General features: G+C 45.6%; 1 protein-coding gene and 1 pseudogene across 3 annotated transcripts in view; both read right to left on the reverse strand.

The window, feature by feature from the left end:
• Positions 1–16651, reverse strand: part of RGS9 (regulator of G protein signaling 9) — a 95717-nt gene that overhangs the window by 31751 nt on the left and 47315 nt on the right. For both annotated transcript variants that reach the window (XM_017497333.1, XM_017497332.1), the window contains exons 10-12: positions 6170–6199; positions 5273–5334; positions 1955–2068 (exon numbers count right to left, since the gene is read on the reverse strand). In XM_017497333.1, coding sequence (XP_017352822.1) covers positions 1955–2068; positions 5273–5334; positions 6170–6199 — 206 coding nt within the window. The remainder of the gene's footprint in view (positions 1–1954; positions 2069–5272; positions 5335–6169; positions 6200–16651) is intronic.
• LOC108281657 lies at positions 7433–9747 on the reverse strand (annotated as a pseudogene). Its single transcript, XR_001816060.2, has one exon. The product of XR_001816060.2 is annotated as a 39S ribosomal protein L50, mitochondrial-like (transcript).

Raw genomic sequence — 16651 nt, forward strand, 5'->3', positions numbered from 1 at the left:
GGGCTTCAGTCTCACGGCCTAGGGCTCAATGCAGTCCTCCTCTTCCTCTTCCTCCAAACCCCTTCATAACACACCAGCCAAGTAATTACTTGCTAGGAAGATGCCACTGCAGACAAGTCCCCTGGGGCTCACATCAAAGGCATGACCATCCAGAGGTGAGGAGGATGCCCACTGTGGGGAGCCACGCTCAGGTCCTGCTCTCTTTGCCTTAAGGACAAATGAATCCAAATGCCTCTTCCAAAGCCTGATAACAGCCTGGTGCCTGGCCAGCAGAAGGTCAAGCTTCCACCTGGACCAGGAGAGAATTCTGGAGCAGCATTGGTGATGGGTGCTGCAATCATTGCCACCTGCTGGGTGCCTATCACCCACGACAGCTGTCTGTCTACCATGGCACACCCTGGCTTCTGGTAGAAGCTGGTGGCTCCTCCTGTACCTGCCTCAGGCCACGTGCCTTGGAGTAGACCTATTTGCCATCCTTGCAATTTGCATCTTCCTCTAAGATGCAAATCCTTCTTTGCTTCCTTGTTTGGAAAGATTTCCCTGATCCCAGGTAGGGCATTTGAGCCCAGCTGGCAGAGATCTGATATTCCAGAGAATAAGAAAAAGACTTGGTTCTTTGCTATCCCTTACGGAATTCACCTAAACCTAACATAGTCCTTTTGAAACTAAGGTTTCAAGTCCATCACACCATGTTTCCCACGATTGTAGCAGGTAGGACCAGAACTAGGCACAATTCATGTCTACGGGATCCAAGGTAAAGCATGCCAAGCAAGTTTTACACTTTCCATAAGAACAAGCGTAAAAACAATAAGAAAACCGATAACAGAAGCTGCCATTCACAGACCATTGTCCTATGCGAGGTACTGTGTGTTACACACATACCATTGAATCCTTAAAAGAACACTATGCGTTGAGTATTACTATCCTGTTTTATTGTCAAGAAAACTGAGGCTCAGAGGTTAAATCCTTGCCCAGGCTCACATAATTAGCAGGAAGCTGAGCTGTGATGATGAGTGGTTTGCAAACTTCCATCAGAATCACCTGAAAGATGCATTGAAACAGATTGCTGGGTCCCAACCCCAGAGTTTCTGATTCAGTAGGAGTAGGTGGGGCCCAAGAACAGGTTCCCTGGTGCTGCGGATGCTGCTGGTCCAGGGACCACACTGGGAATCAATGCTCTAAACCAGCCTAAGAATCCTGGCTGCTTGTGAAAATCAGCAGAGCTTTCAAAAAACACCCATAGCGGTGAGAGAGCAACCCAGGCCAATTAAATAAGAGGTTTGGGAGAATGAGGCCTGAACATTGGTGTTTTTCTTAAGCTTCCCCAGTAATTGTAATACTGCTCTAATATCTAAACCATTAAGAACAAGATTTCTCACTTTCATGGGAGCTAAGCTATGAGGATGCAAAGGCATACGAATGACACAAGGTGGCTGGGCGCGGTGGCTCGCGCCTGTGATCCCGGCACTTTGGGAGGCTGAGGCGGGCAGATTACGAGGTCAAGAGATTGAGACCATTCTGGCCAATATGGTGAAACCTCATCTCTACCAAAAATACAAAAATTAGCCGGGCATGGCGGTGAGTACCTATAGTTTCAGCTATTCGGGAGGCTGAGGCAGAAGGTATTTGAGAAAATCAGTTCCTATTCTACTTGTGAAATGAAACATTGCCTTCCATCCAGTCTGTCTGTCACTCCTCTGATTCCAATTAATGCCATTGATAGGAAATGTCCAGTTAGACAAATCCGTAAAGAGAGAAAGTAGATTCATAGTTGCCTAAGGCTGGAGGAGTCCCGGGTCTCTTTTTTGTGTAATGAACATGTTTTAAAATTGATTGTAGCTCTATGACTAGAATAAAAACCATTGAACTATATGCCTTGAATGGTGAATTTTATAGCATGTGAATTGTAACTCAAAAACTGTTTTTTAAAAACACCACTATATAAAATACATACAGTTTAGCATTTAAGTCCCAGAACTGGGTGTCATCGGTGATCCAGGGGTTGCTGGGAAGGCAGCCTGACATGATGGCATCATTGGATGAGAACTGCTCGCTGTATTTCACAATCCTGAAAAGCAAACAGAAAACAATTTCCTAGAAGCTCGACACCCAAGCGACGAAATCAATACACAGGTCAACTGACCAGCCTGTCCTCTTTCCCTATATCAATTTGGTGACATAGTTATTACTGTCATCTTAGAAACTTGCTTGGATCGGCCAGCCACGGTGGCTCACACCTGTAATACCAGCACTTTGGGAGGTCGAGGTGGGAGGATCACAAAATCAGGAGATCAAGGCCATCGTGGCCAACATGATGAAACCCTGTCTCTACTAAAAATACAAAAGTAGCTGGGCTTGCTGGCTTGTGGCTGTAGTCCCAGCTGCTCTGGAGGCTGAGGCAGAAGAATCACTTGAACCAGGGAGGTGGAGGTTGCAGTGAGCTGAGATTGCACCACTGCATTCCAGCCTGGAAATAGTGAGACTCCATGAAAGAAAGAAAAGAAATGAAGGAAGGAAGGAGACAGAAAGAAAAGAAAGAGAAGGAAAGAGAAAGAAAGAGAGAGAGAGAGAGAGAGAAAGAGAGAGAGAGAGAAAGAAAGAAAGAAAGAAAGAAAGAAAGAAAGAAAGAAAGAAAGAAAGAAAGAAAGAAAGGAAGGAAGGAAGGAAGGAAGGAAGGAAGGAAGGAAGGAAGAAAAGAAGGAAGGAAGGAAAAAAAAAGAAAAGAAAGAAAGAGAAACTTGCTCAAATCCAGTAATCCTTGGGATTGGCAGGTATTTGACAAATCAGTCCTGATTCCACTTGTGAAATGAAACATTGTCTTCCATCCAGTCCCTTTGTCATTCCTCTGTACCTATTTCTTTCTTTCCTTCTTTTTTGAGACAGCCAAGCTGAAGTGCAGTGGCACAGTCTTGGCTCACTGCAGCCTCCACCTCCTAGGCTCAAGTGATTCTCCCACCTCAGCCTCCTGAGTAGCTGGGACCACAGACATGTACCACCATGTCTGGCTAATTTTTTTGTATTTTTGGTAGAGACAGGATTTTGCCAAGTTGCCCAGGCTGGTCTCACACTCTTGGGCTCCAGGTCCACCTCAGCCTCCCAAAGTGCTCGGTGAGATTACAGGCATGAGCCACCACTCCTGGCCTAATTTTTCATCCTTTAACAAATCCCTCCTATCTCCCCTCCTTCACCCTTCCCAGTCTGTAGTGATGTCTGTTCTACTTTACATATTTTCAAATAGCCAGAAAAGAAGATACTGAATGCTCCCAACACAAACAAATGATAAATGTTTGAGGTGATGGATGTGCTAATTACCCTGATCTGATCACTATACATTGTATATATTGAAACATCACTATGTACCACCTAAATATGTATAATTATGTGCCAATTTTAAAAACTTTTCTAAAAAAGAGCTAATTCCCTTGAGTTGAGTCAGACTGTCTGAGTCAATGCATTTCCGGCTGTCTGGGTATTGAAAACCTGCTGTGCCTCCTCCCCATAGGTGGGGAATTGTGTCCACAGTGAATGTGAAATGCACCTGCTCTGAAGTCGGCCCTTAGTCATGAGATTTGGGCAAAATAGGATCCACCCCTTAGAGATAAACCAGTGGTGTCCTAGAGACAAGCACTGGGTTTGCAATTATATGCAGAACTCAAGCCCCCTGGTGTCTTCTCTCCCAAGACTCTCTAGTTGACAATCAGACCTTTTTTTTTTTTTTTGAGACGGGGTCTTCCTCTGTCCCAGGCTGAAGTGCGGTGGCACGATCTCAGCTCACTGCAGCCTCCTCCTCCCAGGTTCAAGCAATTCTTGTGCCTCAGCCTCCAGAGTAGCTGGGACTACAGGCACACATTACCATGCCCGGCTAATTTTTGTATTTTTCGCAGAGATGGGTTTCACCATGTTGGCCAGGCTGGTCTCAAACTCCTGACCTCAGGTGATCCACCCACCTGGGCCTCCCAAAGTGCTGGGATTACACACATCAGCCACCACTCCCGGCCCCGACCTTTACCAGTAGAGACGCTGGAGGGGAAAAAACCAAAACCAAAACCAAAAACAAAAAAATAAACAAACAAACAAAACTGGTTCACAGGTCAAAACACTAATGATGTCAAAATTACGGTAATAAGATCCTAAGACAAATAAAAATTGGAAAGTGGGTCTAAGAAGTATCCTTGGGTCTCCTTCAATTTTCTTCTGTTTGGTTTCATAAAACTGGGTTTGTAGAACATTGAAGTAAATGGTTTTGAGCTTATCATAGAATAATGATGATGATGATAACCCAAAGCGAGTGCCCCTGGATACCCAGGTGCCCTCCTCAGCTGGGATCAGGGCTCAGCAGCAACAGAGTCACTGAAATGTGGGTGGGGTCAGGGCATGTTTTCTCAGGCAGGTGGCATTTTTGTAAACTGGGGACTTACGAAGATGTAAAACATTTTTATGAGAGCCCAACCCTTACCCGTATTGAAGGAAGGCACTAAAATAACAACACACAGCATCTTCAGTCCCAATCAGTACTATGACTTGAGTCTTACACAGTCAGAATACATAATTAGCCACGTCATGCCTCCCAGGAATAAGCCGAGTTTATTTTCATGCATGCAGGAAAATCCCAGAGTTAGTAATGTGGTCCTAAAATAAATTCCACATTCTAAAGGAATAACTGCTTGCATGTGGGAGGCACTAAGCTCTTTTTTGTCACCCAGATGATGTCCCATGGAGGGTTAGGTCAAGGTAGCCAGAAGGTTCAATAAATCAGACATAAATGTCCAATTTAGCCTAATGGGATTTTAAATCAAAGATTAACAATGGACATTTGGTAGTACACGGAAGCAGCAAACATGACCTGCACACCCCTGATGAATTGGAATGGGTAATTCATCAGGTAATGGTATTTACCTAATGGTAATTACCTGCTGAATGGTAATTCGGCAGGAACCCAGGCTATCTTGGATCCTCATAGGATCTTCAGTCCACGGACTTCCAACTCTTTCCAACGTCCCTATCCACACATTAGTGGATTCCAAGAAACATGACAGTCTTTGCTAGAGGCTCACCTACCCTTGATTCTGCCTAACCCAAGATGAGACCCGGAGGCTTGTTCTGAGAGAAGAACTAGGAACTAAGCCCCCAAGAGACTGGTTTTGTCCCTCGCTGTTCGGCGGAATCTTCAGTCTGTCAGCCCAGTACTTGTCAAGTTTGCCTTAAAGCAGAAGTTCTCCTCTTGTCTACCTATTACTCTGACTTTAGCAAGATCAACAAGTCAGGGACATACCCTCCCAGGGACACGGAAGACTTCACTGTGGACCTCATCAAGGCCTGTTGGTAATACATGATCTGGAAGAGACACAGTTATCAGAAGGTGTTCAGCTCCTCCGCCCTTCATCATCACTACACACGGCCTTCAAACCCAGAAGCCGTTTTACCCAGAGCTGCACCCTGTTCTGTGCCCAAAGCCAGCCCCAGAGTAGATAGATGACCCCAGTCTTCAAATCAGTGGCCTTCTTCATCCATTACGTATTGGTCTGGGAAAAAGCATTAGCAGAAAAAAAAAAAAATTCTAAGGAGCATTAAACTGAGACACGGGGATAGACACTTGGCTTTCCCCTCACATGCCTCTGGCTGACAGAAGCAGAGAGTGGTCCCCACCACAGGTGACATCCTTCAACATCATGATTCTGCGGCACTGGCCAAATCAAGTTATCCCCTCCTCAGCCACTTTCCTTCACGTTCAGAAAGCTAACCACACATCCCACCTCAATGGCCAATGCTTCCCAGGACTCTGTGTTGGGCCCCAGATATAAGATTTGCCAAAATAGGCAGTTGGCCACCTTGGGTAGGCTCTGGCCCTGTAATGATAGGCGCAGGAGCCAGTCTGGGGATGTAGAGTCTCTGCAGCCTGAATCATTGGTGTCCACAATCCTCTCTGGCCACCCCTCAGCTCTGTGCCTTCGAGGGGTTTTTCATGCCCTGAGTGTCAGCATCAGCCCCAGCCAGAGCTTACAAAAGATGCTTTGTCATTCTGCGCTGTCTGTGAATTTGGAAATAATTGTTTGAACATTGCACATGGTTTTCATTTCATTACCAAGTGCAGAGCCTAAAACAAAGTACATATAATCTGTTAGTTAGAAGATTTAAAACCATTCTTCACTGGAAGTGGAAGACTAATTACCTCTTTTTTGACAGCAACGACTGTTTGTTTCTGTAAAACAAAGAAACAAAACCATTACACAGATGCCATGAAATCATTACAGTTCAAACACCCATTTGAAAAACAAAAATCCTCCCCATGAGAAAACTGCCTATTTTTTCTTTCTTAAAAGATAGGATTTCACCATTTCTACTGCCTCCACTGTGTTGTGTGTAACCACTGGGGAATAAATACCAACTAAGAGATTTGGTAAGCGAAGGAGCATAACTTACCACTGTAACTTTGCTCTCCTAAAGGCCAAGATGAATTAAAGTCTAAATTTGGGATTGGTGCCAATTTAGTATGGTGCCTACAGAATGATCTGGAGAGTGAGAAATAAAGATTCCTGTCTGAGATATGGATCAAGGGAAAATGGGGCAGGTCAAGTGCAGTGGCTCACACCTGTAATCCCAGCACTTTGGGAGACAAAGGAGGGAAGATCACTTGAGCACAGGAGTTCGAGACTAGCCTGAGCAACATGACAAAACCCAGTCTTTACTGAAAGTACAAAAAATTAGCTAGGCATGGCAGTGTGCATCTGTAGTCCCAGCTACTTGGGAGGCTGAGGTGAGAGGGTTGCCTGATCCCGGGAGGTCAAGACTGCAGTAAGCCATGATCATGTCACTGCACCCTAGCCTGGGCAACAGAGCAAAGCCTTGTTTCAAAAAAGAAAAAGAAAGAGAGGAGATATAAAAACTAGCATGGAGCTTGGGTGTTGGTTTCTTTTGTTACAGGGGAGAGCTCTGAGGCAATGGTAAGATGCATTCCTCAAGTAGCCACAACAATTTGACCAATACTATCAGTTGAAAAGCAAACCAATGTTACCAAAAATTAAGCACATAGTGAAAAGGCTTGGGGCCAGCATGCACTGCAAACTGAGTCTCCGAGTTGAGCCGCCCTGTGAAATCAGGCCCCATCCCCTTGCTGAAGCTGCTGGAGCAGAGTCATACTGGGGATCAGCTTTAAGGTGTCCCCTCTCAACTTTCTGAATAAGGCAGAGGAAGAAAGGACAGCTCCAAGAGGGGCTCCATGTTCAGGATCTTAGAAACAATTCAGAGCTGTCTTTGGCCAAATACAGATAGCTCTGCAATTGCAGTGGGCCATGCTTTCTCTGCGCCACTTTTCTGCTCCATGTAACTTGGAGGTTGGGCAAGGTGGCAAACCCAGGCCCAGTTTTCCTAGGTTTGGTTGTGTCCAGGGGCTTCTTGGTCCTGATTCTTGTTTTGTTTGTTTGTTGTTGTTTTTCACTTTAACAGACCTACTTTAATTCCAAAAGAAATTAATCTAGAACGGTCAGTAATACACAACATAAATTTACGTTTCTTTTTTAGGTATCTATCTAATACAAGTTTATTTGTATATGTGCAATGCATAATAAAAACTCTAGCTTAGATATGAGTCCCAACAGGATGAACATATATTTTCTTGCAACTGCTACTTTATGCCTACGAAGGGTGTAAACTTGCAGTGTCCTCCTGTCTTAAACCCAAGTTAATGGCAGTGTCCTCTCAGAATTTTTCATAAATTATTAATGACCTAATTTCATTTAAAAAATGGTTTCAGCAAATATGAAAATAGAAAGTCCTGTTATTTGTCCATTTATAATATGAGAGAGAGAAAAGAAAAGAGATGATACATTCCTCTACAGAAAAAGTGGGTTTAGAGAACAGTTCTGGTAGTATTTCACACGGTAAAGTATGAAAAGGTCTAATAAGCAGCCCCCTTGCTCAGAGAAAAAAAAAAATGATTGCAATGTGTTTCTCTTCCAAATTGCTTAGTAACTCCAAGTGATTTTCAAACTAGGGGGCAGATTACTGGCACTGAGTTCATTAAATTTAGATCTATCTTGAATAGGGATATTATGGAAATCAAGAACATCTCTAATCCTGCGCATCTGGTAGAGTCTGGAGTTAGGGACTATATGACCCAACCATCAGCTAAATATTCCAAGAGATTGAACTTTAGATGACCATCTTCCAGGGAGATGTCAACGTCTAGGAGGAGATGAACCAAAAACTTCAACATAAGATTTCAAACGGTTCTGCAGATCTTCAGGTGGTGCGTATGCTATGCTCGGCTTTGTAAGGGTAGACACGCTGGGATAGGCTCCTTTTTCACCTCTTCTACTGTCTCAGCAACCACGGGCTCTTTCTCTTTTCCGAATCGAGACCAAAATTCTCTACCTGGTGCCCCTGAGACTGTGCACGTGAAGACGCTTCTGATAACGCCAGACACAGATTGTGCCGCCATCTTCCATGAGATCCACGGGCCTTGGTGCTGACTCTTATACTTCAAGTGGACCCTCTTCATTCCCGCCTGCTAATATCCATGATGCTTAAGCCACCCAAGTCTTCACTTGGGAAAGAGTCATAAGTCTGAGGAGGACACTACTTCGTGGCTCAAAAGCCAATTAGTCAGCAAAATAAACACTGGCTCCTGAGCCACTTCATTGACGAGGAATGAAGGAGAGTCCAATCCAGAACATCATATACCTGCCGCTCCTTTCTAACTCACGCTGGCTTTCATTTTGCTTCCTTGGATTGCTTTTCTACCATTGCTTTTCACAAGAAATCCTTTTCCTGCATGGAGGAGTAGGGAGAGTTATCTCAGAAAGGTAAAGCTCACATAGTTTTCTATATTTCAGGCCCTCATACATCCTGACTTCCTCCTTCATAGCACTGATCACCATTTGGATTGTATACTTATTTGTGTAACTCTTTGTTTAAAGTATAAATCAACATCGAGGTATCGTTGAGGGAAGGGGCCATGTCTATCTTCCCTAGCACAATGTCTGACGCAGAGTAGATGCTTAGTAAATATGTAACAAATGATGACTTCAGTATGCTTTGAGGCCTAGAAGAATGGGGACATTTTCTAAGCTTATTAGCATTTTTTCTACTAAAAAATTGAAAACACTCCTCGAATGATCCAAATGCACTGGCAACTACACTTATTTGTTCCCATTCTCCTCCAACATATGGCACTGTTTTAGAAGATGCACATTTCTGGTAGAAAAGGACCCTAGGGCCAGAGAGGACTTACATTCAAATCTAATACTGTATAATTACTTCCTTCCGTTGGAGCCTTGCTGGAGTGGGTTATTCAGAATAGCATCTACTGGTCTATGCCCTCTGCTCAAAGTGGGAGCTGTACTTTACATAATGATAACTGCCTAGTAACTACTGAGAAGCAATTTATACTTCCTTGAGCCTTTGCAAAGCTTAAGGTAAGGAGATTTTATTATATTAATTTTTAGCTGAGGAAACCAAGTTTCTGTGAGGTTGTGGGTAATCTTCTCAACAACTCCTGGCCAGAAGTTGGATGGGCCAGGATTCAAATCCAGCTCTTCCCTTTGCAAAGCTGAGGGAAGATGTTGTGTTGAGAAACACAGAATCTCCGATCCTGTTCACTTTCTCCTCCCAGCTCCCTCTCTTCCCATTCCTCCTCGTCCTGAGGCTGAGAGTGCTGCAGGATGGAATGCCTCCACCCGGTCACTTAATTCAAAATGTAAACAAGGCTGGGCATGGTGGATGGCTCATTCCTGTAACCCCAGCACTTTGGGAAGCTGAGGTAGGCAGACGACCTAAGGTCAGCCTGGCCAACATGGTGAGACCCCATCTCTACTAAAAATACAAAAATAAGCTGGGTGTGGTGGTGCACACCTGTAATCCCAGCTGCTTGGCGGGGGCCAGAGGGGAGGGGTACTGATGCAGGAGAATTGCTTGAACCAGGGAGGTGGAGGCTGCAAGGAGCTGACGTCATGCTACTGCACTCCAGCCTGGGCAATAGAGCAAGACTCCATCTCGAAATTAGTTAATTAATTAGTTAATTAATTGTCAACAAAAAGTGAGCTAGAGCCCTAACACAAGATGAAACGCAAGTACCGGAAACACTCTGTCCTTAGCACTCACGATGGTGAAGATCGGAATTGTGCTAGGTGCATCCTCAGCAGCCGGCGTCATAAGCATCTCCAAGGTGCCCAGACCCCAGCATCAAGCTTTCTGCCCGTCGGCCACTGTTCTGCAGCCAGCACCTGGGGGCACAGGGCTCCTGAGTAGACGCAGGCAGATGCGTCCTGGCTGCCTGGTGTTCTCTGGGGCCGCAGGGAGCTGTATTTGCAGGCGACTTTGTGGCACGCTCATTTCCATTCCGCCTCCAGGGGCTCTTCCTTTGGCCTAATATACTTGCTCCTAGGGCCATTATCTCAGTCTTCAGGGGTTTACCATTTGTATACTCCTGTTCACTTCATTTGATTTTGTAACCTCCCTAGGGCTCTGCCTTTGTGCTATGGTTAGCTATTTTGTTTTTTGATTTCCGGAATTAGCAGTTACCTTCTGGGAATCGGATTGCAGCCTGCTCTCGATTAATAGGATTTGGTTGAAGGTGAAACTTTCCCACCTCTACCTTGGATTGTCCACATGAATTTTAGCTTGTATTTCTACCTTTAAAAATAGCTGTCCAGGTTGTGTACATTGAAGGACAGTGGCTGCAGAATGTGTGGCTTTGGCTAGATTGAAATCATGGCAGGTCCAGAAACGGATGCCCAATTCCAGGCATTAAAATACATTTCAACTCTTAGACGCTCACAAGTAGAATGAGTTGTGTACTGACCACACATGGAGGCATTGCTTTGATGATCTTTCACTTCAAGTCAAGATCTAAAAACATTCCAGCTGTGAGAGGAACATAATGGATTCTAAACTGTCTGTGCCTCATCCATTAAGTTCTCATGCCTGGAGAAGCTCATGTCAACTTGTCATATGATAATTCAATTTGTACAATAAATTACAAACTGGAAAAAATAGCTGTTCGTGGGATCTGTTTCCTCTAGACTGACATACAGGGATCTCTGCTCCTCTAGGAGTGTGTGAAGGGAGGGGACAGTGAGGGAAAAGAGTCCTGAACTTTTCTAAAAGGTGAAGAGACAATTTGATTTGGAGGGAGTGGTGGAGAAGAGATTCAGGAAAGAGTACGGATGATGGTACATGCGTGTGGTCCCAGCAACTCCTGGAAGCTGAGGCTGAAGGATTGCCTGAGTCCAGGAGTTTGAGGCTGCAGTGAGCTATGACGGCACCACTGCAGTGCAGTGCAGCTGGGTGACAGAGCAAGACCCTGTCTCAAAAAAGAAAGAGAGAGAGAGAGGAAGAAAGAAGGAAAGAAAGAAAGAAAGAGAGAGAGAGAGAGAAAGAAAGAAAGGGAAAGAAAAGAAAGAAAGAAAGAAAGAAAGAAAGAAAGAAAGAAAGAAAGAAAGAAAGAAAGAAAGAAAGAAAGAGAAAGAAGAAAAGAGAAAGAAAGAGAGAGAGGAGGGAGGGAGGGAGGGAAGGAAAGAGAGAAGTGGAGGGAAGAAAGGAGGGAAGGAAGGAAGGAGGGAAGGAAGGACAGAAGGAAGAGAGTGAGGGAGGGAGAGAGAGAAAGAAAGAAAAAGAAAAGAAGGAAGGAAGGAAGGAAGGAAGGAAGGAAGGAAGGAAGGAAGGAAAGAAGGAAGAAAGAAGGAAGGAAGAAAGGAAGGAAGGAGGGAGAGAGGGAAAGAGGGAAAGAGAAAGAGGAAGGAAGGAAGAAAAAATAGAAGTACATGGGCTTTGAGGGTCAGACAAAGGTTAAAATCCTAGTCCTACCACTTCCTGGCTATGGCCTTGGATGAGTTGCTCAGCATCTCAGAGCCTCTAGTTTCTCATTTGTAAAAGGCGAATAGAAAAAAAGAGGGATTGAATAAGAATAGACACAAGGCACCTGGCACAGGGCAGAGACCCGCACACAGTGCCTGTTACTTAGGGCTACTGCACCCCCGCTGAGCACATGCACGGCACATTGTTAGCCCTCATGGTAAGATAAAACGCAGGATTCACAGGCAATATTTGGGGCCTACTTATGCAAAACAAGATATTCATTGCCTATCTGAAATTCAAACTGGGAATCCTGTATTTTTATTTGCTAAGTCTTGCAAACCTACTCTCAATATAATTATATCTTAGCAGAAGGCAATAAGAAATTTTATGTTAAAGTGAAGTTGTTACACAAAGGAAAGTACACACAATTCTAAGCAAGTCAAAGAAAACCACCTCATGATAAAATAAGAAATGAGGGTTTTTTTTTCAGTCTGGCATTCACACACAACTCCCCTCCCTTCTCGGCTGCCGGCCCTCCTGGAGTGAAGCCACTTCTTTATGACTCTGCTCAGCTACTCACTTTGCTACAGGAGGAAGTTTCTGCCTCCGGAATCTCTGGATGCTCTGCATTCTCAGCATTCTAATAATTTCTTATTTTTCCCTTGCAGAGTTGCCCAAATAGGGACACATCTAGACCTGTTGTTTACACAGCTCTGGACCCGCTAAGAGGCGAACCCCAGGTGGAGGCTGCAGACAATTGTCACAGGGCAGGAGGGGTCAGGCCACCGCCAGCAGGAGTGCAGGGGACGGATACGAAAGGACTCTGGAATGGGGCAGCCAGGCAGGTATCTGCAGAGAATCACAGGTGGCGGGGCCGAGCAAGCCGCGGAGCCGTAGGCGGCGAGATGCGGAGAACTGCGAGGACTCGGGCAGCACTGGCACTGAGAGCAGAGAGGGGGTCTAAAGTCAGAAACGGGGAGATCCAAAAACACAAGTGGTTAAGGCAGAGCAGGCAAGAAAAGAGATGGGGTCGGGCACAGTGGTTCATGCCTGTAATCCCAACACCCTGGGAGGTTAAGGCGGGAGGATAGCTTGAGCCCAGGAGTTCAAGACCAGCCTGGGAAACATGGTGAGACCCCATCTCTACTAAAAATACAAAAATTAGCCAGTTTTATAACCTGGTCTCAAAATAAATAAATAAAGGCCAAGCATGGTGGCTCACACCTGTAATCCCAGCACTGTGAGAGGCTGAGGCAGGCGGACCACCTGAGGCCAGGAGTTTGAGACCAGCCTGGCCAATAAGACAAAATCCTGTCTCTACTAAAAATATAAAAAGTCGCCAGGTAAGGTGGTGCACACCTGTAATCTCAGCTCCTCAGAAGGCTGAGGCACAAGAATCATTTGAACCCAGGAGGTGGGGGTTGTGGTGATCCAAGATTGCGCCACTGCACTCCAACCTGGGCGACAGAGCAAGACTGTCTCAAAATAGATAGATAGACAGACAGATAGATAGATAGATAGATAGATAGATAGATAGATAGATAGATAGATTTTTTTTAAAAAAATTTAACGGGTTGCAGCTATCCAAGGAGACTTGGATTTGAGGTTGTGATTATGTGAAGTAAATAGCTGTCCAGCCAGGTGTGACCTCATCAGATAGAGACAGAATTGTTTACAATGTACAAGGCTCAATGCAAAATAAAAATGCAGGTTTACTGGTCAGGAAAAAAAAGTGTAAAGAATTCTGAGATGGTAACAGAACATTAAACCAAACAAGAGTCCTTCTGAGGGTGGGGCCTTGGCGGCTATACAAGCCCCTGCTCATGAAGCCAGCCCAGGGTGCAGGTGTAGGCCTTGAGGGCTGGAAAGGGGAGCAGTGGTGGTATCAGGGAGGAGCATGAGCTACAGAACTAGAAACACGTAACTGAATCCTGGCTGGGTCACCTTGGGCGAACAGCTCCGTCTCTCTGGTTTTTTTTCACGTGAAAAAAGAAACTGACATTACCTCTGTAAATGGGTTTCATGAAATCCAGCAAAACTTCTAAAAGCCACAATAAGGACATTAGAAAACATCAGGCAGAATGTGGAGTGGGCTCTGGCACCCATCATCTGAGGGTCAGATCCTGGCTTCACCACTTCTCAGCTGTGTGTCCTTGAGGGAGCCAAGCTCTCCCTCAGCCTGCTTCCAAACCATGAAACAGGGATGGAAGGTAACCATCTACCTCATAAGGCAGTAGCGAGTCTTCGCTGAGCCATTGCAAGGAGTGGTGCACTCAGTTCAGTGCCTGGCACTCGGGGAGCTGTCCCTACCCTCAGCCAGCCATGGTCACACAGAAGCCACAAGAAGAAAGCAGTTTGTCCCCTATTGGTGGGAGCATATGGTGTGGGAAGCGGAGGTTGCTCACTGAGGCCCCCAGGCTGAGCACCTCTGCAAAGCACAGTATTTTATACTGGGGGGCCATATTTCTGCCTTTCACCCAAAGATCTGTTTACTTGCCAGTGTAGACTGAGGTTCTAAGCAGCTGCTCATCGGACTAGGCAGAGAGGTTGAAATTGGCATGTATCCTGTCCTTTCACCTCCAACAAGGCAGAAATATGAGAAGGTGAAAAGGCAGAAGAGGAAATTGGCTAGGTACAGAACCCCAAAATGGGGTACGAGGTCTATAAGTCCCATAAATTCTCTCTCACAGCATGACAACACTTAGAATAATAGCAGCTGTGTGTGGAGTGTCTAAGTGTTGATTAGCATTCTAGATATAAGTGATCCCGCTTAATCCTCTGAGGAAGGAACTAGCATGCTTCCCCTGTTATAGATGAGGAAGCTGAGACTGTGGCTCAAGAGCTCACCTAAGATTACATGGACCAGAAGTGGCAGAGCTGGGGCTCAGGCCAATGTCGAGGGTTTCTCCAGTACACGGCACTGCCCTCATCCCTAAATGATAGCAGTGACCCTATTAGAAGGAGCCCCTGGCCCTATCACCTCCTGGGGTGGAGGGGTTGGGGGTTTTGTATGCCTCAAGGTATTGGAGCTGAAAGAAGACTCACTTCTAGAGTGTGGTCCCGGCCCCTGGCCAGTCCCTCCCAGCTGCCATCAGCCAGTGGGAGTGGCCTACCCAGGGCCCTAGACACCTGCCAACCTAATGACATTCCTCCTTATGCTTGACAGTTACTTGCCTCTATTTGGGGAAAACAGACACATCTTCTCAAGAAGTTACTCATTTTTGAAATGCAAATCAAAACCACAATGAAATACCATCCCACACCAGTCAGAATGGCTATTCTTAAAAAGTCAAAAAATAACAGATGCTGGCAAGAAGAAACGGGAAGCTTATATGCTGCTGGTGGGAATGTAAATTAGTTCAGCCATTGTAGAAAGCAGTGTGGTGATTTCTCAAAGAACTTAAAACAGAATTACCATTCGACCCGGCAGTCTCATTACTAGGTATACACCCAAAGGGATACAAATCATTCCATCATAAAGGCACATGCATGCAAATGTTCACCACAGCGTTATTCACAATAGCAAAGACATGGAATCAACCTAAATGCCTATCAATGGAAGACTGGATAAAGAAAATTTGATACATATATACACCATGGAATACTATGCAGCCATAAAAAATGAGATCATGTTCTTTGTAGCAACATGGATGGAGCTGGAGACCATTATCCTAAGCAAACTAATGCACAAACAGAAAACCAAATACCACATGGTCCCACATATAAGTGGGAGCTAAACATTGAGTATACAAGGACACAAAGAAGGGAACAACAAACACCTAGGCCTACTTGAGGGTGGAGGGTGGGAAGAGGGAGAGGATGGAAAAACTACCTATGAGTCCCATGCTTATTGCCTGAGTGATAAAATAATCTACATCAACCCCCATCACATGCGATTTACCTGAAATGTACACCCCAAACCTAAAATAAAAGCTTACAACTGGGCGCAGTGGCTTATGCCTGTAATCCTAGCACTTCTGGAGGCCAAGGTGGGCAGACCACCTGAGGTCAGGAGTTCCAGGCCAATCTGGCCAATATAGCAAAACCCCGTCTCTACTAAAATTACATAAAAATTAGCTGGGTGTGGTAGAACACGCCTGTAATCCCAGCTACTCCGGAGGCTGAGGCAAGAGAATCGCTCGAATCCAGGAGGCAGAGGTTGCAGTGAGCCGAGATTGCACCACTGCACTCCAGCCTGGGTGACAGAGCCGGACTCCATCTCAAAAAAAACAAAAGAAGGATTGATTCATTCTCAAAATGACCTCCTTTTCAAACCAGCTCAGGCACCATGAGTTCTCTGAAGTGAGACAAAAATCCAAAACCTCTGCACTCCTAGGTCCTCGTGGAGATGTTTGTGCTCTTGGCAACCCTCTCCTCTCAGGGCAGATTAACCTGGGAACATAGGGGACGCGCAGACAGACAGACCACAGCACACGGGGGATGGCTGAGGGAGGAGTGGCTGGGGGGAGGGCTGGAAGGGGTCCTGCATGCATGAGAGTTGCAGTTATTTATTCTTCTTAATACTTTATTCCACAGCAGCCAGAGTGCACAGACAGGAGAGAGATAGCTGGGGAGAGAGAGAGACAGAGAAGATGATGGTAAACAACAGCGGAGACACAGCCCGCATCACACCCCACCACAGCAAAGGCACCCTCTGTCACACACGCAGCCCGCCTACCGGGCTCTGGGCTGAGAGTTGCCAGCATCCACATCCGCAGGAAATAGGCTTTGAGGACCAAGGGGCACAAAGATGCCTCCCCAGTAAAGACAGTCATCTGGTCACCCTCCTTGGAAGTCACCCCCAGGATGGAGCAGTTCCGCTCCTTCGCTTCTCTCTCAAATCGGTGAAGTTATAGTC

This window comes from Cebus imitator, unplaced genomic scaffold (assembly GCF_001604975.1).
Source record: "Cebus imitator isolate Cc_AM_T3 unplaced genomic scaffold, Cebus_imitator-1.0 Scaffold229, whole genome shotgun sequence".
Classification (NCBI taxonomy): Eukaryota; Metazoa; Chordata; class Mammalia; order Primates; family Cebidae; genus Cebus; species Cebus imitator.